This window comes from Camelus dromedarius, chromosome 21 (genome assembly GCF_036321535.1).
Source record: "Camelus dromedarius isolate mCamDro1 chromosome 21, mCamDro1.pat, whole genome shotgun sequence".
Classification (NCBI taxonomy): Eukaryota; Metazoa; Chordata; class Mammalia; order Artiodactyla; family Camelidae; genus Camelus; species Camelus dromedarius.
Window position 1 is genome coordinate 12,789,059 of NC_087456.1, and position 27,146 is coordinate 12,816,204.

Sequence of the window (27,146 nt, forward strand, 5' to 3'; positions counted from 1 at the left end):
GTGGTCGCCGCTCCGGCCGCGCGGGGGGACGACGATTTCTCCTGCTGACTCAGGCATCCCGGCTCGCGGCTCGCGGCTCCCGGCTCCCACCCGGACTCACTCTGCCGGGGAACGAGTCGCAGGAGCGGTGGGCCAAAGGGTTGGGCTTGGGGTGCCGGGAGGGCTTCGGGTCTTGGGCCGGGGGTGCAGGCCTGGGAGGAGGGCGGGGAGCCCAGGGACATGGTGCGGCCGGACGAGGAGGAGGGGGCAGCGGTGGTACCCGGGCACCCGCCCGCAATAGGATACCTCCCGGTCCCCGGGGAAGCGCCCGCCGGGAAGGTGAGCGCGGAGACGCAGAACGGGCCCAAAGCAGGCTCCCTGGCCCTGAATGCGGTCTCTCGGGATAGCCCCAAGGAGACCTCCGGAGCCCTGGACAGGCCGAAGACTCCGCCGGCCCCGGAGGAGGAGACCCAGGCCTGGCTGCTGCCCAGGGGCCCCGGCGAGGAGACCCCGGGGGCCGAGGACACCCTGGTGCCGCGGACGGCGCTCTCCCCGAGGCGCTTTGTGGTGCTGCTGATCTTCAGCCTGTACTCGCTAGTGAACGCCTTTCAGTGGATCCAGTACAGCATCATCAGCAACGTCTTCGAGAACTTCTACAACGTATCCTCGCTGCACATCGACTGGCTGTCCATGGTGTACATGCTGGCCTACGTGCCCCTCATCTTCCCGGCCACCTGGCTGCTGGACACCAGAGGCCTGCGGCTCACCGCCCTGCTGGGCTCCGGCCTCAACTGCCTGGGCGCCTGGATCAAGTGCGGCAGCGTGCAGCAGCATCTCTTCTGGGTCACCATGATGGGCCAGTGCCTGTGCTCCGTGGCCCAGGTATTCATCCTCGGCTTGCCTTCCCACATCGCCTCAGTGTGGTTTGGGCCCAAGGAGGTGTCCACAGCTTGTGCCACCGCTGTGCTAGGTAATCAGGTAAGGACTAGGGTGATAGATGAAAATCGGATCCTTAAGGACCAGATAAAAAGTCATCGACCATGTGAGCTAGGCATATGGATGAACCCTGAGGAGGCATTCTATAAATGAAGGGGAGGAGATGAGTAGTCATAAAATAGGAAGCAGTCTTGGATTAAAGAGGGGTTTTAATTTACTTGTAAAGACAGAACTTTCAAAACCAGTTTAAAATGATCGCCTTGTCATCTTCGAGAATTACCTATAAAATTATTAACTGTATTGTCCCATATATGCCTAATGTCATAAAAAACTTGTCATTGCATCATTGCAATGATGAATAAGACTAAGGTAGGTATTATTTTTGTCACCAGTGTATATTTTGTGAAAAGAAGATGTTTGATTCTTTGTTCTTATTTTGAGTGGTCAGTGTGAACAGCTCCTGTTTAATCTTATATATTAGCAGTCAGCAGGGTATCTGGAACATAACAGACATGTATAAATAATTGCTAAGTAAGTGTTCTGGTGTTAAAGACCTCACAGCATCACTGAGTCCAATTACCAATTTTTAACAGTAAGAAAATGCAACACAAATCACAGATCATGGAATCCATTGTAAAAGGGTGGCTTATTTTGCCAAGTCTCTATTAAGGTATCTCCTAGTCTGCCAGCATCATAGTTCAAATTCAGTTAGCATTCTAGTAGCATTTTTAGGTAGAATGTTTTGTGTGTGTGGTTTTTTTTTCCCCCTTAATTGTAGGGTGGTTCTTTTAGTATAGTTTAAATTTTGCATATGGAGTCCTATGATATTTTATGTAAATTATATTGAGTGTTCATTCAACTTGAGGAGACTCAAGTTACAAATCCATATACCAAAAACTTCACCTCTCTATACATCACTGCAGGTAGCTGTGTAACAAAAGAATGTTACTCTCTCACTTCCAGTCTAACACTTGTTTCAAGATCACAGTAAGATTTATATAAAATCCATGTAAGGGGAAGGGTATAGCTCAAGTGGAAGAGCACATGCTTAGCATGCAGGAGGTCTTGGGTTAAATCCCCAAGACCTCCTCTAAAAATAAATTTAAAAAATAAATAAATAAACCTAATAAACCTCCTTCACCCCCCCCAAAAAAAAACCCATGTAAAGACTAACTCTACATGTAGGCTCATTGCTGTATGTTTACTTCTTTTAAAAGTGCAAAAAGGATAGCTTGAAATAATAGTTGTATATCCAGAATAATTTGTGACTGATATTTTAGTTGGTTACTTCTGCATGTTTGATAAGAACTGTTTCCTGAAAGTATTTTACATTTACAAAATTACACTCGATTAATACTTCATTGAGCACAATAGAAATATATTATCAACTCCATATCTATGGATTATGTATTTTATGGATAATAAATAAAAATGTTTTCTCATAGGCAGATTTCCCTCTAAAACTTAGCACACTTCTGGTTCTTCCTCCTACATCCTCCCTAAGCGTTCTCATCCTCCCTTGGCTCCAGTAGCTGTGCACTTGCTTATGACCCCCAAGTATGCATCTTCAGCCTAGATTATGGAGTGATCTTTCATAGTAACATTCAACATTACTGAGCATTCACTAAGAACCTGGCACCATGCTACTCACATTGTTTCATTTAATTTAATTATGTAAGGTAGGAAATATAGTCTCCTCATTTTATACGTACAGAAACAGACTTGAAGGGATGAAATTATTTTCCAAAAGTCCCACAGCTAATTAGTGGCAGCATTCACACTCAGGTCTGATTCCTGAACCCTATCTTTTAACTACCCATCTACACTGCCAAGGCGCTAGCCCAAGAGAATCTTATAAAACATGGATCAGATCATGTCATTATTCTGCTTTGAACTTGCCAATGATTTTCTATAGTTCTTAAAATAAAACCTAAATAGTTTACTCTGGATTACAAAACCTTACTAATATGTCTTTGGTTCCTTAAACTTGCATTTTGCATAGAGGCCTTTGCAGAATCATTCTCTCTGCCTGGAATGTTCTTCCTCCTCAGAATACATTATATCCTTCTTGTCACTCAGCTATCAGTTTAAATTCATTTTAAATATCATTCAGGGGAATTTCTTGAGGATCCCATTTAAAGTTGCCCAGTCACTCTCATTACATCATTATACTTCAATTCTCTATGTAGTGCTTATCACCATCTGATAGATTTATGTTTATATGTTAATAGTTCATTATTACTTATCTCCCATCCCTACCGTTAGGTTTTAAGTTTCATGAAATAGGTACCTGGTCTGAATGTACAGAATTGTATCACCAGCATTTGTTATAGTGCCTGTAATTCTTCATAAAAATTTACTGAATGAATGAATAAGTTTCAGACTCATAGATACTGGTCAGTTTCTTGTCCGCAGCTTTTGCTCTCTTCCCTCAGTTCTCCACATTCATCCAGTATAGTATTTTTAATGTGCAGATCTGTCTTGCACACTCCCTTGCCCCCTGCAGTGACTTCCATTGATTTTAGGATAAAGTTCAAAGTCTCTAATGTGAAGAAGTGAGCCCCTCCAGTCTGCCTCCCGCTAGTTCCTCAGCATCACCATTCTACACAGCCCCTATACCTCACGTACAGACTGTTTCTTTGCTCTGAGGGGAATTGTGCACTACTTACAGTTTCTCACAAGGTCATGCTCTCTCCTTCCTTTGTACATGCTGTCCTCTTGGCTGGGAACATTTCTACTTGGCTAACTCCAGTTTCTCATTCAGATCTTTGCTCCTCCAGAAATTTTTCCTGAACCCAAGTCTCTACAAGGTGGTCCTCCAAAGTACAGTCTTAGCTAAGGTGACCATATGTTCCAGTTGGCCTGGAATAGTCCAGGTGTACTCCTGTTGTCCAGCTCAACTGCTCATAGAGCCCCTTTCATTCTGAGCAGTGTTCTTTGGATGATCTTCCTGGTTTTGGCATCCTCTACCCCTCCATCACAGTACTGCCCTTAACCACACTCTCTCATCCTTACCTGTTTAATTGTCTCTATCCAGCTTTTTATAAGAAAGCAAATGAAATATTTGGTAAACTCTCCCTGCCTCAGCCTCCTTTTTGAAGCCTATCTTGGGCCCATCCTTCTCACCTCCATCCCCTAAAGAATCTGATGTCTCTCCCCAGTGAGCTTCCTTTAATACTTTGATTTTAGTTTTCTTGTTGTGATGATCATAGTCAGCCTTATTTTTTTTAAACTGAGATAAAAGTCACATAACATAAAATTAATCATTTAAAAGTGTACGGCATTTAGTACATTTACAGTGTTGTGCAACCATCACCTCTATCTAGTTCCAAATCATTTCATCTGCCCTCAGAGAAGACCCAGCACTCACTTAGCAGTCACTCCTCATCCCCCCCACCCTCTAGCCCCTGGCAATCTCTAATTTGCTTTTTCTCTCTATGGATTTCCCTATTCTAGATATTTCACATAAATAGAATCTTACTACATGTGACCTTTTGTGTCCGGCTTCTTTCATTTAACATGTTTTCACAGTTCATCCATGTTGCAGTGTATATCAGGATTTCATTCTTTCTGAATAATATTTCGTTGGATGGACACAACGCATCTTGTTTATCCATTCGTCCATTGAAGGACATGTGGGTTGTTTCCTCCTTTTGGCTATTGCAAATAGGGCTGCTGTGGATATTCATGTACAATATTTAAGACCTGCTTTCAGGTTTTTGGTTACATACCTAGGAGAGGGGTTGCTAGGTCATATGGTATATGTTTAACTTTTAAAGGAACAGTCCAATTGTTTTCCACGGTGACTGCACTATTGTACAATCTTTTTCTTTTTCTTTTTTTTTTTCTTTTTGGTGAGGTATATAGTTGATTTACGATGTTGAATTCATTTCTGGTGTATAGCACAGTGATTCAGTTACACATATATATACATACTCTTTCATTACAGGTTACTACAAGCCATTGTATATAGTTCCCTATGCTATACAGGGACCTTGTTGTTTACCTATCCTGTACATTGCACTATTTTACAGTCTTACTAGCAGTGTACGAGGGTTCCAATTTCTCCATATTGTGCCAGCATTTTTTTTTCTTTTTTTACTATATGCATTCTAGTTGGTATGAAGTATCTCATGGTGGTTTTGGTTTGCATTTCTCCAGTAACTAATGAAGTTGAGCATTTTTTCATGTGCTTGTCAGGCAGATGTATATCTTCTTTGAATAAATGTCCATCCAGGTCCTTTGCCCATTTTTGAACTGGAATGTTTGTGTTTTTGCTGTTAAGTTGTAAGAGTTCTCTATGTATTCTAGATAGTAGAGCCTTATCAAATATATGATTTGCACATATTTTCTCCCGTTCTGTAGGCTGTCTTTTCTTAGCATTTTTTTGCTGTGTGTATTCTTATTTCCCTTTTTAATTGTAAGTAGCCTGTATCTTAACACAAATTTATTTCAGCATCATTTTGGTGGTTAAAGTTTAGTAAATGTTATTGATTAGAGAAGACATTTGTCAGCGATTTGGGGGGGTGGGGTGGGAGGTAATTAGGTTTACTTATTTATTTTTAGAGGAGGTACTGGGGAATTGAACCCAGGATGTTGTGCATGCTAAGCATGTACTCTACCACTTGAGCTATACCCTCCCGCAGCAATTTTTCTTTAACAGTACAATGGTTAAAAAAAAGATTAGAACATGGTGCTTTAGAGTTTACAAAAGCATCTTACATATACTAGCTGTCATCTTTATATTGCATTAATTGCCAGTACGTACTTTTTTTCTTTTATAATAAGAAGAAAGAATTAACAGGACTGTTTATTTTACAGCTTGGAACTGCAGTTGGCTTTTTGCTACCACCAGTTTTGGTGCCCAACACACAGAATAACACAGAACTTCTGGCTTGTAATATCAGTATCATGTTTTATGGAACGTCAGCCGTCGCCACGCTTTTATTTATTTTAACAGTAATTGGTAAGTGAATTCTTTTTCCTATAGCTTAAATAGGTAATGCATGACAAACATATGAAAATAAAAATAAAGGACCCTGAAGATTTGTATTAATAGCATCTCAAGTGCTATTTGCTTGTTTCATTCTTGCTGTGCACTTTCTTATTTAGGTAATGAATGCGACAACCCTAGGGTTATGTTATGGTCCACTACATCTGTTTTAATTTTGTAAAGGTTTTAAAGACTAATTCATCTCATTTATCTCCCTACTAACTTTTCTTCCCTGATAACTGTTGGTTTCAAACGTAACACCTGCCTCGTCTTTGCATATTAGTCTAGATGTTCTGCATCTTACGCTAACCCAGCCAGGAACAAGTTCTTGTCATGCTCTGAAATGATGCAAATAGGCTACAACCTGCCTTTAAATGATAAATCCTCCTAAGGATCCCCACTTTAACAATTAACTGGGTCTGAAAATGTTGACCAGTGAATGCTCCTGAGCAGCAGCAAAGCTGTTCAGCAGAATTTCAAACTGTGGCAACTATCTGCTTGTTAGGCCACTCCAGCAAAGTACTGCTGCCACCATTCGTCCCTGAGTCCTCTCGTCCGGGCCTGTCTCTTGAAGCGGCCAGTCAAAATCAGCTGCAAGCAGCCATCATCATTTTGGAAGAAGGTTTGGGAAGGTTGGCTTTTTAAAGTTTATTTTTAATGGGAAACAATTTTGACTTCAGGGGAAAGGATAAGTAAAGCTGATTTAAGTAATAAAGCTGCTAACATTAGACTGTTGCCCTTTGGGCACTGAGTAAATCTTAAATTGATTTGATGAGGAAAGGAATTTTAAAGTTGAAAGGTCATCTTTTATAATCATTAAATTTTATAATTAAAAAACATTTTACAGTTAAATTGCATTGTAGCTGGAGTTTTAAATTTTATATATTAATTTTTACCATGGTTATAATAGTAATGAAAAATTCAAGTTTCAAAATTCAAAATTCAAAATTCATATCACCAGATATAAAATCCTCAGTTTTCGAAGAAAACGTGTGCTAAAGACTATGGAGTGTTTTGATAGAGACTGCCTTTAGAGATGAAGTTGCTGGATTCAGGTATAGGAAACCGAGCCCAAATATTTAATTTCCCTTGAGATAATGAACAAAATATTCTCTTGGTAGCCTTTGAAGTATTCAGACATGTCCAATCTACTTATGTTTGGTTTTTATGTTTCAGTTAAGGAGTGGCACATTTGCTGTGTGCTGACTATTGAAAAAGGACAAACTATCCCTGTACTATTTTCGCAGTTTAGCAGTTTTAAAAGAAATGTATATTTTTCAAAAACAAATTCTTACATCCACTTTTCTGGTAGCCATATTTGATTTGCTAGATGAAATATGAAGTATAGTTTATGTATATTTTGCATAAATGGACCTTCTATTAGCAATAGGGATTATTAAAATATAAAATCCTCTTTCCTTTGATTGTTTATGTATCATCAAATAAATTCTGGTTTTCCTTTTTTATTGCCTTCAATTGTTTGTCTCTTTAGAAGAAGTGAGAGAATAATAGATTGTATATATCTATAGATATGAAATTATATATATGACACATTTATGTTTAAACATATGTATATGTATGAGATGCTAAAAATAAAAGTAGAACATTTTTATTTGTCAAGGAGTGGGACAAAAAAAAACAATAGATGTGGTTATTAGCATATTACCCTGTGTTATTTGAGAAAGTAAAAGAGAGCTATTTCTGTACATACTTACTTATTTATGTACTCATGGTTTATGAGTAGACAGTGGAAATGGAAGCTGGGGGGAGGGGAAACAGAATGGAAAGGGAATAGGGAGAAAAAGCTTCATTGTCAAGTTTTGCTTGGTGACCTGTAATATACCAAACATAGTATAAAAGCAAAATAATACACAGTTGTGATATGAAAGTCTTGGTTGAAAATTGTGACATTTAAATTAAAAATTTATCTGTTTTCCTAATGAAATATATTTGCTATGAAGGAGAATATAGATTATTTTAAAAATCCTTATTTCCTTAAATTCCTTAATTACTGAGAGACGATCCTACTTCCCTCTACATTCTACCCAGAAATACTTTGGAAGCCCAACTAAATCTTGTAAAATAATTTAGTTTTGCTGATGCTTTTCAGCAATGTCACATATACCAAATTGGTATTCAGCAGTCTTTCTAAAATACTCTCTTCAGGTTTCACGCATGTAATGAGGGTTCATGCGTGTAATCCTATCACTCTCCTCATGGAGTTTACATGTCAGTGTGAGCCATCTAGCATTTCTAGGAATTAACCCCAGCCTCCTGAATTTCACACTAATACCCCATTCTTATTGGGAGAACATGATTATGCTCTCTAACGTTTGATTGATATGTACCAAACATTTTTAAAACCACACTTCACACTGTATTTCATTTAATCCTCACAGCCCTTTAAGGGTAGTACTGTTATTATTCCCATTCTATAGATGAAGAAACTGGGACATAGAATTTAAGTAAATTTAATGTACCCATCGTCACAGTTAGTAAATACTAAAGGGGAAATATGAGCCTAGGCAGTCTAACTCCATTAATAAAATGATGCATATACAAATATGTCATTTTAATTTTTACTTAGTCTTATTTTTTGTTTCAATTCAAATTCCTCTTGTATAAGTGGTAATGCTGTTGTACTTGAAAGCTGTTCTTACAGGGAACAGTAAACTATATCACTTAAGTATGTCAACTGAAGTCCTTACCATGCTGATTCACTAAAATGAGTGGATGACAGAAACCAGAAGTAATGGCAGTCAAAATATTTAATACTAAGGTATTTAAACACATGAGTATATAACATGTACACATAATTTTACTTTTGTTTCTTATACTCAGGATATTTATATATTGGCTGCTATTATAAACTTTAATAGAAATACATTTTACTTAGTCTATAAGAATTTCAAGCCCTGGAGATAACGTCTCTGATTTTTAAAAATAAATATTCCTCAAAAAAGACAGTATATTTTGTGTAGTACTCAGTAATTACAAGACTCCTTTACATATATCATATAATTCTCATAGCAGTTGGTTGTTATTGTCTCCATTTTATGGGTGAGAAACTTTAGCTGAGAGATGGGAATTGACTTCAGAATTCAGAATTATACAGTGAGATGAGGCAGAGCCAGGATTCAAACCTATGTTTGTCTTAAAATAAGTTAATATGTACAATGTCTGCTTGAATTACACAGGCGTAAATAATGAAATCAAAAGATAATATTATAATCTAATTTCAAAAAATAGAAGTGACCCTAAACACAATAGATTTGCTACTTATTCATCATGGGAGAAAAAGTTTCAATGTGATACCCAACATCCTTTGGCTGCTTTCCATGCCCTTTGCCAAAGGAGGATAATAACTGTTTTAACAGTTAATTATTTTATTGGCACAACTTTTTGGTGGGGAGAGGAGAAGAGGGTAGAAGAAAACAATTGTTCTTCAGTTTTAAAAGAGACAGAAAACGCCATATTTCATCCTTTGAAAGGAGCAATACAATGTAAACAGGGTCATAGACCAATACGTTTTTGTTCCTTTTTCTTTTTCTTCAGACTTAAGCTCAACTTTACTAAATTGTGTAGCGTGTAGATACAGGCTAATTCTGTCCAAGAGGATAATTGACTTCCTGAAACTAAAAGATATCACTTGCATTCAAAAAAATAAGTCTAGTGGAGTTAAAAACTAGTAGAAATTGTTTTCATTTTGCATGTAAGTTCAAATCTGAGACATTTAGACTTATTTTACCATAGCAAATAAAAAAGTAAGAGACTTAAAACTCATTCAATATCCATGACTACCTTGTAAACATAGTTTTTACATTCTGAAACTTTGTTTTACAGCCGTGTGAGTTCTGCTTTACCAATATTAATTAAAAGAGATATCTCCTAACTTAACTAGGATACAAAGAGACTTTCAGGAAAGGACAACAGATGTCCTCAACAGTGCAAGGAGCACATAGGGTGAAAGGAAGAGGAGGAATTGCAACAACTTAAACATGTGTCTGCCAGTCCTCCAAAGTAAGGACATTAAAAGTAAATATTTATGAGTTATGTCTCCTCTTGAATTAGTTGTGAAACCTGTAAAAACAGAAGTCTGTTTTAGTTTGATGTTTTATTATATCATAATGAATCAATGTTTTGATGAGCAAGAACTGTAACTTTTAAACTTTTAGCAACAAACAGGAGATCAGACTTATAATATATGGAAGTTTTAAGGACCATTTCTTTATTTTGCAGTGATTTAAAAACCTGACTGGGTTTGAGTTTTGTGTTTAATACAGATTCTCAAGTTCTCCTCTAGAGGTTTTGGTTCATTGAGCCATGGGTAGAATCTCAAAATCTGTATTATTTTAAAATTTCTACATGATTGCAATTTGACAGTCAGGTCCATCAGATCTAGCACACTTTCAGACTACAAAGCAGGCCTTCCTTGTTGAAAGAAGGAAATAGCCACTATTTAAAAAGAAAGAAAAAAGAGAAAGAGGAAACTCTAATATTTCTAAAAAAAAAACTTTCTTCTGAATCTATTTACTTTCTTTTTTGGCTTTTGAATTTACCCTATTTCATGGATTCTAAAGTGTACATTTTTTTTCTTGAAATCTCTTAAATTGAGATACCTTTAATAAGCAATCAGTGGCATCTAGGATGAAAAGTTCTAGAAACCTGCTGTGTAATGTTATGCCTGTACTTACCAGTACTTATTTTGCACTTAAAAATTTGTTGAGAGGGTAGGTTTCATGTTAAATGTTCTTACCACAATAATAATAAAAAAAAATCAATAACATATAATGTTGTTGGCAATCGAGACATGGTTATGTTAAAACCTTCTGCTGATACCTGCCAAGATCACTGAGTGCTAACATCAGACTGTCTTAGATTCAGTGAAATAGAGCATTTTCCATCTATTTTAGTTTAAAGTTTTGAGTCAACACTAAAACTAAATTTTAATTTCTGATGAGCCAAATCTTAGCAGATCAGCTCTTCTCTCAAGAAGTCTTGACTCCTGGCTAGCCAAACCCTACAGAAATCTTTCCCTAGCCATCTGTTAGAAGTTAGTAGATCCTTCCCTGCCCAGCAGCAGGGCAGTCTCTAAATGTCTGGCTGAGAAGGCTGTGAGATCTATCTCTTAACTCCAGAGAAATGTGCAGAGCTAAAACTTACAGTACCAAAAGCCAGATGTCACACTTTTATGCCTCTCAGCTCTACCCCTGGATTTTCCATATGCAGCTACAGTGAGTCAGCAAGCAGGACCTGGCTCTGCTCCCATGAATCCACCTTGACATTTTCAGTTCTAGAAGGGTAATTGGATCAGATGATAAACTTTATGTCAAATTTCAGAAGCAAATATCTACTAACACAAGACAGTCCTCTAAAAAGTTCAATAACATATTGGCTTGCTCATATCTAATGTTACCTCTAATTAAACATTGAACCAACTTTAGAAATAGAATTATTGAATACTTAATATAATAAAAATTAATCTTGCTTAACTAAAAATGGAATAATCACTGGGCAAGGTTGTGACACAGTATTGATGGTTTTGCAGTGCAGTTGTGTGAATTGGCCAAATCTGTGCGTTTTAGTCAGTTTCAGCAGGTTGAGATGATAATACCAAACTATTCTTCACTTAGAAATTAGTGAAAATGAAAAACCTTTCTATAAAAACCTTTTACTACCTTTTTAAACTTAACCTGAATTTAGTCTCCTTACTAAGGAAGACACATATACTTAATTACCTTTTCATGTATGTTTTCAGCATTCAAAGAAAAACCTCAGTATCCACCAAGTCAGGCTCAAGCAGTTCTCCAGGACAGTCCCCCTGAAAAGTACTCCTATGTGAAATCAATAAGGAATCTATTCAAAAACACTCCTTTTGTGCTTCTCCTGGTCACTTACGGTAAGCAATTTTCCTTTATTTTCTTTGATGTCTGTGTAAACCTTTGAGCATTGTGGGTTTTTTCCTTTAATCTAGTGGTTTGAGCTTTAATTAATGAGATAATGAGATAGGTTTATTAAATCTGTAATTATAATGATAGCATAGTCATAAAATTCGAACTAAAAGCAGAAACTTTAGGATGGATTTTCTTACATACTTTTAAAACAAAAAAATTATAGAACTTAGAGAAGCACTGTCATCTTTTGTGAGTTCTCCCAGGGTGTTTTAGGTCCTTTATGAACTATAGTTTTGATCACTAAAGCATATGGGAAATGTATCAATAACTCCTTTCTCTGACCCTATGCTAACTGTAGTCTATTTTGACTACACAGTCAGAATCTCATCCTTCTAGAGACAGATACCCGTCCTAACACTGTAGTTTTGACTGCAGGCACCAACACATTTGATTCCCTTCAGAGTTTTCTGACTCTTTGTTTCTTATATTAACATTTTATATTAACCAATACCCCCTATTTTTGTCTTACTTGCCTTCAGAAGTGACTTTTTTCTTCTTTACATTTTTTTAGGGAGTGCACACCCTAGTACATGATTATTTTCTAAGCTGTAACAAATTATGCTCTGACCTAAACTCTTACTGTTTTACCAGGATTACTCCCCGCACCCTTTTTTAGTGAAAATTGTTAAACACAAAAGTAGAACATTTAATTTAATGAATTCCTATGTACTCATCAGCACTCAGCTTCACCAATTACCAACATTTCACCAAGTTTGCTTTTATTTTCTCTACTTTTTTCCCGGAATATTTTAAAGCAAATCCCGGATATTAAATCATCTCATCATTAAATACTTTAGCATGCCATAGCTCCTTTTCTTAATTTTGCTGGTTACCTCCGCTGCTTACTTAAACCTAAAATTCATAACTAGGAAGTAGAGAAAATACAGTGGCTCACTATTATCTATTAGAGTGGATTCATTCCTTTAGCCTGTCAGCCTGTCATTGGCTTCTTTCCTTCTTTTACCTCTGTTTCCTGATACAGAATTCTCTTTCAGCCAAATTTATAATCAACCCCATGTCACACACACACACACACACACACACACAAACAAACATGCCTCTGCATGCATATACACTGTTAATTCTAGTCTCTGTAACAGTTTCTGCTGCTATTTCTTTCACCTGAAATGTGCTTTTTTTTTTCTTAAGCAATCCTATAAGAGCTAGCTTAACATTGCCTCACTTACTATTCATTCTGTCATTTGTTCATTTATTCATTTATCCCACCAGTAATTATCAAATATCAACTAAATATGTCATAGAGCCCTAGATGCTGTATTGATTAGAAAGAAGCATGATATATGATTTCCACTCCGAAGTAATCATAAACCAGTTGGGGAGATTGATATAACCATCTGAAAAGTAAACAACAGCACAAGAGTTATCTATCAAAAAGGTAACAACACGAGAGACGTTGTATTACAAGTGCGTGCTCATGGCCTTCAGAATACAGAACTGGGGCAAGATAAGTGAAGGGAAGAGTGCGGATGGCAGGCAGAGACGGTGGTTGAGCCTGGTCTTGAAGGATGGGTCAGATTTGAGTAATTCATGGGGAAGAGGGCAATAGCATGAGCAAGGGCCTGTAAGTATTCAGGGCCTTCTCTGAATACTCTGATTTCTGTGGAGCCTTTTTGTCTTTTATATCACATTATTTAGCACTTGTGTGATTATATGTAAATTATTAGGTGAAAATTTATTTAAAATTTGCATGAAATGTATAAAGGACTTCCATATATATTATTTCATCTAACTTTTTGACATAGAAAGATTATTATACTTATTTTATAAATGAAGACTAAGTTCTCATTTCTTAATTCTCAGTTTTATTATGTATTTTATAAAATTTGAAAGGTAAAAAGGATACATAGTGAAAAGTCAGTCTTCCCCCATCTCTGTCCCCAGGTCACCCTATTCCCCTTCCTGGAAGTAAACACTGTTATCATCTGTAACTTATTTATTATCGCTTGCAGCTTATTCATGAAGCTGTTATAACCTTGATATCAAAATCAGACAAGGAGAGTATAAGAGAAAAATTATAGGCTAATTTCCCTTAAGAGCCTAGATATAAAGATCCAAAATAAAATATTAGCAAACCTGATCCAGCAATTTATAAAAAATGATAATTCATCCTGACCAACTTTGGTTTATCTCAGGAGTGAGAAATTATTTAGTACTAGAAATATATTAATATAATTGACCACAGTAAGAGATCAAAGAGGAAGTTTTATCCAATAGCTGAGGAAAAAGCACTTGATAGAATTCAATACTCATTGATTAAAGACTTAGCAAACTGTGAAGAAAAATGAACTTTCAGAACCTTTCAGATAAAGTTCATCTATGAAAACCCTACAGCAAACATAATTCTGAAAGCAGAACCTTAGACGCAGTCCCCTTAAGAATCCATAAGAAGTATCCCTTAAAATGAGGGATGTCTGTTGTCATCACTTCTATTCAGCGTCCAACTGGAAGTCCTGGCTGGCCCAGTAGTACAGAGAAATTAAAAGTATATGAACTGGCCTGGAGATTGTCATTCTAAGTGAAGTAAGCCAGAGAGAGAAAGAAAAATATGCTATCACTTATATGTGGAATCTAAAAAAAAAAAAAAACAACAAATGAACTTATTTACAGAACAGAAAGAGGCTCACAGACATAGAAAACAAACTTATGGTTACCAGTAGGGGAAGAAGGTGGGAAGGGATAAATTGTGAGTTTGAGATTTGCAGATACTAACTAATATATATAAAATAGATAAGCAGCAAGTTTATACTGTGTAGCACAGGGAACTATATGGTGAAAAAGAATATGAAAGCAAATATATGTATGTTCCTATATGACTGAAGTATTGTGCTGTACACCAGAAATTGACACAATATTGTAAACTGACTATACTTCAATAAAAATATATATATTTACCAGAAAAAGTATATGAGTTGGAAAGGAAGAAGATGCCCTTATTCACAGATAATATAATTATGTATTCCACAGGTCAGCAAACTATGGCTTATGAGCCAAATCTAGCTGTTGCCTGTTTTTACAAATAAAGTTTTGTTTACTTACATATCATCTATGGCTGCTTTTGAACTATAAGGGCAGCACCGAGTAACCGCCTCAGCTGAAAATATTTACTGTCTGGCCTTTTCCAGGAAATGTTTGCTGACTCCATGGTCTACAAAAATAATGAAGGAGAACCTACAAACTCTATTAGAACTAATATGGATGGGTTCAGCAAGATTATTAGATACCTGACAATGTGAAAATATTAATTGCATTCCTATAAAAAGATACCTTTTATAACAGGAATCAAAAGTATAAGATGCCTAGGAATAAATTACCAAAATTACTTCATAAATTGTAAAATTATAAAACTTTGAAAAACATAAGAAAAGATCTAAATTAAGCAGAGGGATATACCATGTTTACGGATGACTCAGGATTGTAATAAGGCCAGTTAACCTCACAGGACCATGGTATTAACAAATCCCAGTGGTAGATTTGGATTGATGGAGAGGCCAGACATGGACACAGGCTTCAGAAACTGAACAGAGTTTATTTGTTGAAAGAATTTGGAAGGAGTTGGGAAACACTGTGGAGAGTTGAAAAATATTCCTCAGGACAGTTGGAGAAGTTTCTCTACCTCATACTCATCACCAAAGGGGTGCATGGTTAGGGACCATAATGTCTGATTGAGTAAGAATCACATCACACCTTTTGGAAGCGTACCTGTCCCACTCTATGCCTAATATTGTATATGTAAGGTCGGAGCAGACTTGCACATGGGATAGTCTGGATAGGGACTACACTCTGAGGACAGGTTTTTAGGATTTTGTAGTGTCCAAATAATTCAGGAACCAAATAGACTAAGACAGTTTTCTGGGGGTTTTTTTGTTTGTTTGTTTGTTTGTTTTTTGAGTTAGGGCTATTTGGAGAAAACATGATCCCTTACTATCCCAACTATTGCTACTTGCTGTCTGAAACTCAGACAAATACTGTACTCTAGATTCAGGTAATAGTATTCCTCGTTACTGTAATTCTTTATCCAGACTCTTGGATTTTTGGGAGTTTTGAGATTTGCAAATAATAACCACTATATATAAAAATAGATGAAAAATAAATTTCTTCAGTATAGCACAGGGAACTATATTCAGTATCATAATAACCTTTAATGAAAATGAATATATCTGTATATATGCATGACTAAGACATTATGCTGTATACCAGAAATTGACACATTGTAACTGACTGTACTTCAATTAAAAGAGAAAAGTCATATGGCTATGCCACTAAGTACCTGAAAGAGAAACACTAGAATATTTCAGCTGTGATGGTTAGAATATTATGCATATATGAAAACTTAATGTTTGTAGAAGATAATCTTATAGTAAATTGTCCTGGGACAATCGATTATCCATATGAGAAAAGTAAGGTAAAATAAAGGTCTCTCCTTTATATCATGCACAAAAATGAGTTATGAATAAAGACCAAAGGGTAAAAATCAGAACTTTAACATTTTAGAAACAAATATAGGAAACCATCTTTACTATTCTTAAAAAATTTTCCTAATGCAAAAAACAGAAACCCTAAAGAAAAAAATTGATAAGTATGATTACATTAAAATGGTATTTTCTAAAAAGATACCAAAAATTTAAAAGTAAAACATAGACTATGAGAAAATGTCTGCAATACATATAATTAACAAAGGCTTAGTACCTACAATATAAAAATAACTCCTACTAATTAATAAGAAAAGAGCAAACAGTCCAGGGAAGTAAGAAGGCTTGTGTGTGTGTGTGTTGTTCATATATGATGCTCAACATTACTAGTAATCAAGGAAACACAAATCAAAACCAGAGTAAAATACAATATCACACACATTTAAATTGGCAAAAAAAAATTCTTTTTTAATCTGATGAAAACAAATTTGTCAAGTATGTGGAGTAAAGGAACTCTGCTGTTAGTACAACCATTTTGAAGAGCAGTTTGGCTAGATCTAGAAAGTAGAAGTTCTACTTTTAGTTATATATACTTAGAGAAACCTTATATGTAAGAACAAAAACATAATATTCATTGCAGTATTGTTGTTAATAGTGAAAAACTGTAAAAAACCTTAAAGTGTCTATTGACTTAGGATAAGTGATAATTAAATTGAAGTGTATTCACACAACAGACTATTATACAGCAGAGAAAACTAATGAACTAGAACTAAAAGTATCAACATGGATAAATCTCAAAACCATGATATTGAGTGATAAGAGCAAGTTGCAGATAGATACAAATAAATTTATTATTTATATAAAGTTTAAATATATGCAGAATAATTCTAACTGTTGTTTATGGATACACATATATTATAATATTTAAATATGATAAAAACTAAGATCAGGATAGGGGTTACCTCTGAGGAAGAATAGGATTAAGGAAGGTCTAAAAAAAAAAATGAATCTGAAGCAAAGATGGCAAAATGTTGATGTTTGACAATGATGGGTGATGAGTAAGGGTATTTGTTAAATTATTCACTGTAACATTTTATATACTTGAAATATTTAATAATATAAAAATAGTCAACTTAAATCTCAGCTAGGTTAGGAGACTTAGACCTAAAGTCATACAATATGTGTGAAGAAACACCAGGGATCAAACCTAGTCATAGGCTCTCAAGATATCAAACCTTTTATTTTTCTATTTTAAAGTATTCTTAAATTAACATTGTCTTACTAATTGCCTTGTAAGTCTTTGATGCAGAGGTGAGATCTCTGAAGTAAGGATTTTGTCTTGATGCTTTAACTAAGTGCTCAGTAAGCAATCTGTTGGCGTGATTGTCATATACAGTGTTATGCATGGAACTATGATTTCTGGGTCAGTATGTCTGAATCTAAATAATAAGAAATGGTAAAATGACAGAAATCTACAATCAGAATTCTACTAATCATGATAAGTTTAGGTGTTACATTGATCAGTCCATATCCTGAAAGGGAATAGCAAGAGATCTTAATTTCTTCTGTCAGCTGTCTAAGAAGATGTTGTATTTTCACAATTGTCACAGAGTGCTCCATGTCATTTTATGAACTGGCAAATGGTATACTTATGGTTTTCTGTTTATTGTTATAGGTATCATGACTGGAGCATTTTATTCAGTCTCAACATTATTAAATCAAATGATACTGACATATTATGAGGTAAACTTCTGCCTATATTGTGTTACATGCCTGGCCAAGAATGTTTTAGTAATGTAATTCCTATCAGCATGATCATAAGATTAAAGATTTATCATCTTATTGCTGTAAAAGATTTATATTTGCTTTAATTGAGAATACACTTAATACAATTTATTAAATACAACATGGAAAGCAGAAGTCATTATTGCCTTGACAATACATCAGTCTTTTTTTTTTTTTTTTTTAAATTCTTCTTTAAAGAGAGAGTGTGACTGGTTATATGGGAAAAGATAGAGAACAAAATTTAAAAGAAACCAACACAAATATAAAGCAGTAAATATCAAGTTCTGACCTCTCTTTGCTTTTGAAAGTAGAAATCAGTTGTAATATGTAAAAGTTATTAGATTAGCCTCCTTTTCAGACGTTGTGAATTACTTAAGAATTCTAACAAAAATCATTTCTAACCATGGAAGATCAAGAAAAAATTTCTTTTTGATTTCTCCCATAAATCAGGGTATTTTTGTTTTGTTTTGTTTTTAATGTAGAATGTCCTTTATATGTGCTTTGCCTGCCCCCTACCCCTTCGCCCTAACACATGTGCTGAAATCTTGTTACATTGTATGCTTAATTTTATCTGATTATTTCCATTGACTATAAGAAGGTGTGAGAATGAAGGACTGAATTAGAAGTATCTGATTAACTTCTCTTGAAAACTGTTTTAAGGGAGAAGAAGTGAATGCTGGAAGGATCGGGCTAACACTCGTATTGGCTGGAATGGTGGGCTCTATCCTTTGTGGCTTATGGCTGGATTATACCAAAACATACAAGTAAGTGAAAGTAGGCAGATGTGTAGTGTACACCCTAAGGTATTTTGGTTTTAAAGGAACCTTTGCTTTTTATTTTAAGAAATTTACAAAGTGTTGTTATTACTAAAAGACTTGGGTTCTAGACACTCTTAAGTTCCCTTTACTTGTGAATGTTTCAGTAGTTTGTGTATTATCTTATTGGTCATATTTATTTCAAATCCGAGAACTTGGATACCTTATGAACTTTCTCCCCCTTACATACTGCTTCAGAAATGGATCATTTCTATCCTAAAAAGAGCCCTTTCTGAGAAACATCGGACTTTTGACAGTGACTCTGTATTGCTCTTTTCTCATGTTGTAAATTAAAGACAAACAAATAAAAGTTCTTTACTACCAAAAAATTATTATTGGGGATAAGGCTTTTTTGGTAAAAAGTTTTTGGCTAAAATGCCCCTGAATTGTAGCACCACTGAACTATAATGCTGTAATACATAATATGAAAATGCTATATTAATTGTACATCTATATGGAACCAGAAAAATGCTAATACAAAAGAAAAAGTGAGTAATGCCACCTGGGAGACTGAGAAAGGGATCTCAGAGGCAACATCTTTGTCCCTGGGCCTTAAAAGGATAGCTACATTTTTTTTAACAGAAACTTCCCAGCTACTTGGGAGAAATGAATGAATGGAGCTGTGAATGAATGAAGGGAATGAAACAAAAGGAATGAGTGAAATAATGGAACTGTGTCCTATGCACCTTTCAAGTCCGAAGATACATTTGATACCATCATCTGAACCCTTCCAAAGTGCCTCTGATCTTGAAATTCTCCAAGATGGTTCTCCCATAATTTAAGACAGCACTTACTGTGGCTTCATTATTATGAAATAGTAGCTTAGAGTGGAACCGTTAAATTTGTAGATGTTGGGAGCATAAAGGATTAAATTTGTTAAGGCTTTGGCCCGTTACATAATTAGAAAACTGGATAGGTAAGGATATGTGTTCTCTGTTGCCCTACTTTTCTTCTCAGGGTAACTACCATTCATTCACCAAGCCCCTGTTGTGCGCATCACTCTGAGCTAGGAATCATGGCAAGCAATGTATGATCCCTGTCCTTAGGACATTTGCAGCCTAATTGGGAAAAATAAGGTGTTCGCATATGAAAAGTTAAATAATATTATAACAGACCAAAATGGATATCAAGTGCCAATTATGTAGATAGAAAATTATTAGAGCGTTTGGAAGAGAGAATCTTGCAAGCTGCAGTGATTAGGAAGGGCATTTTGGAAGAGGTGGAATTTGACCTGAATCTTGAATTGCGGATAGGGAACTATGCCATTGGGTGGCATAAAAATGTTTTATCCCTATGAGTATTCCTTCCTGTCTGAGCATTGGATATGATGTGGGTTTTGCTATCTGCTGCTGTTGAAACTTAAATTTAATCTTAAAAGTCCATGCTTTGGTGGAATCATTTTCCATTGATAAGAAAGGGTGGATCTTGAAATCGGATGAATGTACTATTGTATAGACAGAGCAACAGCTAACTACATGATTTTATGTGCCTAAGAAAACCCAACCAAATACTAACAGTTTTTTTGTTTTTGTTTTAGACACACTACTCTGACAGTTTACATTTCGTCTTTTGTTGGAATGGTTATATTTACTTTCACCCTAGACCTTGGACACATTATCATCGTGTTTGTTACTGGAGGGTTGCTCGGGTAAGCATCAAGTATGTTTCAGAGGAATGATAGCATTCTGTTATAATCCTGAAGTATTACTACTATGGGTTTTAATGTTTTAAAAGTTTCTTTAATATTTTAAACTTTAAAGGATCTATCCTGTGCATGTAAATGTGTAATTCTTTTATTTTGTGGGGGGGGCTTGGGGGGAGGAGGTAATTAAATTTATTTACTTATTTTAAGTTTTTTTTTTTTAATGGAGGTACTGGGGAGTGAACCCAGGACCTCGTGCATGTAAGCATGCATTCTACCACTGAGCTATACCTTCCCCTCATGTAATTCTTTAGAACTATAAAAAACAGCTTAAAAATTTTTTTGGTATATGCTATATGAAAAATGGATAAGCCCTACTTAATCCAAGTAGCTTTATTTGGCTAGAAAGACAATTCACTTAGAAAACCAGAGGTAAATTTTTCTCAGGAAAAAATTAGAAATTGTTTTGCTTCCTAATTCATTAATTCACTTCTCAGTTCTCATGTCCTTGGGTTAACTGGTGAATAATAATAGTGCCTTCGTTGCACTTACCGACTTCAAAACATTCACTTATTTGGTCATTAGAGTAGGTCTGAGAAGTAGAGCAATTGCATCAATATGTGATAGAGTCCTTCTAATGATTCTTTATGTAATTTTGGATTTATTTTCTTAGTTTCTTCATGACTGGTTACCTCCCCTTGGGTTTTGAATTTGCTGTTGAAATTACTTACCCAGAATCTGAAGGTACTTCCTCTGGTCTTCTTAATGCTGCTGCACAGGTAAACATCTGATTTCTCTTAAATCTGAAATGATTAGTTTACCAAATATTCCAGCAGATAATAAGTTTGACCATAGTTTCTGTTTTAAAAATTCCACCTTTCAATGCATATTTCTAGAAGCCAAATCATATGAATAAAATAGTTAAGAAAAGTTCTGGGGAAAAAAATTACTTTTTTTTTTTGAACTTCATATAAGTTGAAAAGTTTTGCTTTTTTTTTTTTTTTTAAGTTGAAGTATAATCAGTTTACAGTGTGTCAATTTCTGGTGTACATCTTATTGTTTCAGTCATACATACACATACATATATTCATTTTCGTATTCTTTTTCATTATAGGTTACTACAAGATATTGACTATAGTTTCCGTGCTAGAAGAAACTTGTTACATTTATTTTAAAGAAGCAAACTTATTAAAAATTATTTCTCTTCTTTTAGATATTTGGAATTTTTTTCACATTGGCACAAGGAAGGCTCACATCAGCCTATGGTCCTCAGGCAGGAAACATTTTTCTCTGTATTTGGATGTTTGTAGGCATCATTTTAACAGGTAAGTTAGGATATTTGCCTGCCAAAAGTGCTTGTGTCACATTGTCTTTATATTTAATTTTTATTTATATTGCTTCTCAGTGGCTCAGTAAAACATAAGAAAAAAAATAAGATTAAAAAGTAGGATATTTTTGTTTGCCTCCAAGGATATGAATCTGTGATTCACTTTTGAGGTTTCAAATTCAGTACAGTTACTATGCACAGAAAACAAAACCACTGGAATGAGTTGGTTAAGACCTGGAATGGACAAACCTGGCCTGAAGTTCTGATTCCGCTGCTCACTACCTGTGTGACTTTACTCAAGTTAACCTCTCACATCCTCCTTTTCTCCTTTGTATATCAGGGTATTAAAGGCCTGCTTTAGAGAGTTGCTATGAGGACTGACTGAGACGGCTGATGAAAAGCTCCTAGTATAGTGTCTGGCACATGGGACAGGCCTGATCATGCAGGCTTTTGTTATTATGTGGTAACCGTGGTAAGAAGTCAGTGGTGGTGGTGTTGTAAACAGCACGTGGAATTGTCTGCCAGTTCTTCTTGGGAATAATCAGGGTAGCCCTGGGCAGGGAGGAGAGTAGTGCCCACTCTCCAGGAAGAGAGCATGTAAAGGGCTTTCATCCATAATTTATCCAGGCACATGGGTATAAGGATGGATTTAGAAGTGAGATTTATGTCCAGCAGTGCTTCCAGGCCCATGTTGGCCTCTCCTGTTATTTCACTCTGTTAATTTCTCTCTGCATCCCTTTACCGACATGAGAGAGAAGCCATGGAGACTTGAAGAGGGATGATTATTTTTAATCTAAGTTAATTCAAGGATGGAATCTATCAGAAATACATGAACCAAGACTTCTTTTTATGTTTGTTGAATACCTGATTGTTCTTTCTGAAACACCCAGTATGAACTCTCACCACCCTTACCAATGATAAACGCTTATTTTGGAAATACACAACCACCTAAGGTCACCATCATTGATTCGTACACTCAAAGGAACTGAATGTACCCTGTTTCCTCAAAGAAAAATAGCTTACCGTGAAGGAGTTTTCTCCCATTCTCTTCAGTTAGTAAAATAAAACATACAAAACTGAATGTTTTGTAACTGAATGTATGTAGTTTAATACATTAACTGCCTTAACTGCTGATCTGTCACAAGTAATTCCTTGTTGGTTCTTAATTTCTAGGGAAATAACATATAGCTGTCAAATAGAGTGTTATTGTTGCACCAAAAAAAAGGGAGCAGTTTTATATTCTCTTTTCATATTATTTTATAATGACTCATAAATGTTAATTCAAAAAACCAAAGTCCAGAAAATTCATTAAGAAGTGAAAAAAAGATCTTTAAAATTAATTTTGCATTGATACTTTGACCATCCAGAAATGCTGATTGATGTCTCTCATATGTTGAGTATTTTACTGGAGAAAGCGTGATGGATTTATATTCGGTAGTCATTTGTATAGACAGGAAAAGGGGCTGGGAAATTCCTGAGGTGTGGTGAAGGTGGTACCTTTTTTTTTTACATTTTTGTCCTGTAATTGTTGGCAGGTCTTCTTTTTGACATAGGAACTAACATTTCAATGAATGCAGTGCATTTTGCTTTTCCAATACTGACAGCTCTCGTTGGTTCTGTTCTAAAATATCTCTGAACTCTATCACCATTTCTCACACGTTCAGCTCTTACCATCATCTCTCAACAGAATGAAAGCCCCTTGACTGGCCTTCCTGCCTCTGGTCTCATTGCTGATGATCGTCCTCCACGCAGCTGCCAGATTGAGCTCCCAGATGTGCAGGCCTGATCATGTCCCCCCTACTCAGATGCAGTGTCACCAACCCAGCCTCATGTCCTGCCACCTCCCTCTTGTGCTTGATGCTCCAATGATCCCAAACTACCTCGAGTGCCAAGAATAGGCTGTACTCTTCCTATCCTGATTTCTTAGCATATACTGGTTTCTGCCTGCCTAGAATGCCTTCCTCTCTCCTCTCATCTGCTTGACAAGTTCCTACTCATTTTCAGACTTCAGTTCAAATGTGTTCCTTTGGCAAGCCTTCCCTGATTTCCTCCAGCTGACACAGGCATTTCCCCCACGCTCCCATGCACCCTGTGCAGGCCTGCATTCCTGCAGTTGTTATGCAGTGTTCTAATTGTTTGAATGTCAACGTTTCTCTAGATTAGAGGGCCCATTAAGGAAGAATTGCGCTTTTCATCTTTGTCTCTTGGTCCTTAGCATCCTGTATTTGTTCACTAATGAATGACTTGCTAATTAAGTTAATGGCTTAGATGTCACTGTTTCAGGCTACAAGGATGTTGTAGAATATTATGGTGCTACATTTACAGTATCAGAAAAGACTTTGTTTCGCACTGCTTAGAAAAATGTATATTTGTACATACTCTGTGGTAACTCCATTGCCACTTCTGTTTTCAGCATTGATCAAGTCAGATCTGAAAAGACACAACATCAACAAAGGAATTACAAATGGTGATATTAAAGCTGTAAGTAATGAATGTTTTTATGACTATACTATTGAGAAATGTGTGCATAGAGTAAGTGTAAAACAGTCTATCTAGTCAGTTATTTTTTTTTATTCCTGAACCAACTGTTGATCTGTCATAATGGCATATGTCACATACGTACTACAAATTTTTTGTCTTCTGATTCTTTCTACAGGTACCAGTTGATAGTCCCACAGACCAGGAATCAAAAACTATTCTCATGTCCAAGCAGTCGGAATTAGCAATTTGAGGTAAAGGGAAAAGTTAATATCACGTGATAACTGTGTAGTAAAGATTAGTTTATGGGTTATGGGGGATGGACACTTACTTGAAAATTATTATGTGACTTGTAACTGCAGTTACTGTTTTTACTTGATTGTTATTAAGCAACATTTTGCTTAAAATACTTTTGCTCACATCATTTTAACACTACACATTTATCCAAGTGTCCCATCTTATATTGTTGATCTAAAAGTAAGCTTCTTGACATTTGTTTTTCAAAAGTAAATGTTTTTCTTTCCATAGACAATGGAAGCTTAGAAGGCTTTCTAAAATAATAATATGGCGGTCCCGATCCCTTCAAGTCCCATAGCAGTACACGCAGTTTATTTATATAAAACTATCCAGTGGAACCAAGTGTACAATATATTCCTAGTTGTCTCTCTTTCCATCGTTCAGACCAGCTGTCCAAGCCCCCTCCGTGTGAATATAGTAAAACAATATGACATTTCTAACCCACCAAGTGACACTTCCAGATGACCTCTACGGTTTTCCCATTTCATACCTTCTTGTTAGAAAATGCTTTGTAACAGGTACTGTCAATGGCCATAAATGTGCGCAGACTGAACCCATAACTTTGGTCTTAGGCTATGTTCCAATTAAGTGAAGGAGCCCAGACACAGACTCATTCCCTCGAGTTCTTCTCTGTGCTGCCTTCCCATCACGGTGTGAATACGAGCACTATATTTTTTCACTCCAACTTGAAATAGAATAGTTTTGTATCCATTGCTTTTTTTACTCTTTCAATATACAACTTTATAGTAGGAAAATTTCATCCTATGTGTTACTGGCTTTTTCATGATTTCTTATATCACACCTTATATATACTTTTATCTTGAAGATTCCTAGAGGTACAGACTCTATAAGAACTTCAGATATCCTAGGGGTTCCCACTGAGTAGAGACCTCTTGAAATGCTGTCTGTTCTAATTCCGCAGCATCGTTTTTTATGACCATTGTCCTCTGAGGAACACTGTGCCCAGGTCTGCATGCCGCAGTGTATCGTGAGAGTAGGTTCTTTTCTTCACCAAGAATGCGCATAGGCTCCGTGCTGTTGGGACAGCCTGCTCTTTTACATGCTCAGGGTACGGAGAACAGGACCAAATGTGTTTCCACAGTGCCTACCACTGCATTTTGTTTACAGTGAGAATCTAAATGTTGTTCGTGTCGTGAGTCTCTAAGCTGAGAGGGAATATCTTCACAGTAATGGCATTTAAAGAGTCGTAATATTTATTTTATGTTCACATTAAACCCAAAAAGCGAATCAGGTATACCCTTGAATACCCTTGAAGTGAATTAGTAATTCTGATTTGGTTGTAGTATATGCTTTGCTTTATATTGAAATTACAACATTCTCTGAAACCAAGCGGCACTAAATTACGTGGACTCTTACCCTGGGGAACATGTTCCCGGAAGAGCTTAGCTGGGAATCCGGAACTGCGATCCATGTCCTGGATCTGTTTCTAGCTTCCCTGTAAATCTCCAGGCAGCATTTTCCTCATCTGTGTAATGAACATCTTAAATTTGATCTCAAAGATATTTTTTGAGTCTTAAATGCGCTCATCAGGGGGTAGACTGAATCACTGTACCACAGGAACTTAAATCTAGCTGGAGACAATTGAATAAACTACTGTGGCTCTTACTTTGTAGACACCGGGAATTTAAAATCTGTTTTTTGCCTTTTTATTCATTTGGTGATAGCTCAGGCAGAATATGCTGAATCATTAACCTCCTTAGATATTTACATTGCAGGTTTTATGGCCAAAAATATATCTTACGGTCCCTCCTCTAAGTTATTGTTTGTATTTTTAAACTGACAGTGTTGTTTAAAGGAATAATGTACCTATTGAATTCCTGAGGTTTTGAACAAATTATAGATAAAAGTTGGAATATCTTATTTCTGAAAAGCATATATACATATATCATGTGTATTTTTCCTTGTTGATTAGAAAAAGAATGAAATACGTGACAAAACACAAAATGAATTGATAATTTTTCTGTGTTTTTGAGTTACGTTTGTCTATAATATGTCAAAGAAGAATGTCATATAATTATATGTCATATCTTTGGGAAATGGAGTTGGATAACCATGACTTGTGCAAATTTTAATCAAGTAATTTTAGGAAGAAACTGGATGCTTTCTAAAGCTCTTGTATGTATTTATAAGTGTTGCAAATATAGCTTTTGCATTTTGTGAATGTGGGAGAAATGTCTTTAAAAATGTGTTTTAAAAATATCTGTAAACTTAAGAGTATTGCCAGAAGAATGCCTGTCTGTCTTAAGTCATTTTTCAAGTTCAAATTAGCTCTTTGTGCTGTTTATCTGTATGCTTATTCTTCAGTATTTGAGATTTGAGATAAATTTATTTTTTTAATGTTAATTTTGTATGGTGCTTTTTTTTTTTAATTCTGATACTTCAGTACACATGGGGAGTGGATATGGATTATAGGATTTCAGAATGGGCCAAGGGAGAGAGGTGGTTTGTGGAACACAAAGGAACAAAGCCCATCAGGGTCAGGGTCGGGG

The 27,146-nt window shown here is 36.0% G+C and overlaps 1 protein-coding gene across 1 annotated transcript; it reads left to right on the forward strand.

Moving 5' to 3' along the window:
- FLVCR1 (FLVCR choline and heme transporter 1) lies at window positions 1–27,000 on the forward strand. The gene is made up of 10 exons (XM_010992116.3): window positions 1–957; window positions 5,737–5,881; window positions 11,667–11,807; window positions 17,968–18,035; window positions 18,738–18,841; window positions 20,430–20,540; window positions 21,208–21,313; window positions 21,748–21,859; window positions 24,275–24,342; window positions 24,518–27,000. Exons 1-10 carry the CDS (start codon window positions 220–222, stop codon window positions 24,590–24,592), a joined length of 1,668 nt encoding a protein of 555 aa, XP_010990418.1. The 5' UTR covers window positions 1–219; the 3' UTR covers window positions 24,593–27,000.
- The last annotated feature ends 146 nt before the right edge of the window (window positions 27,001–27,146 follow it).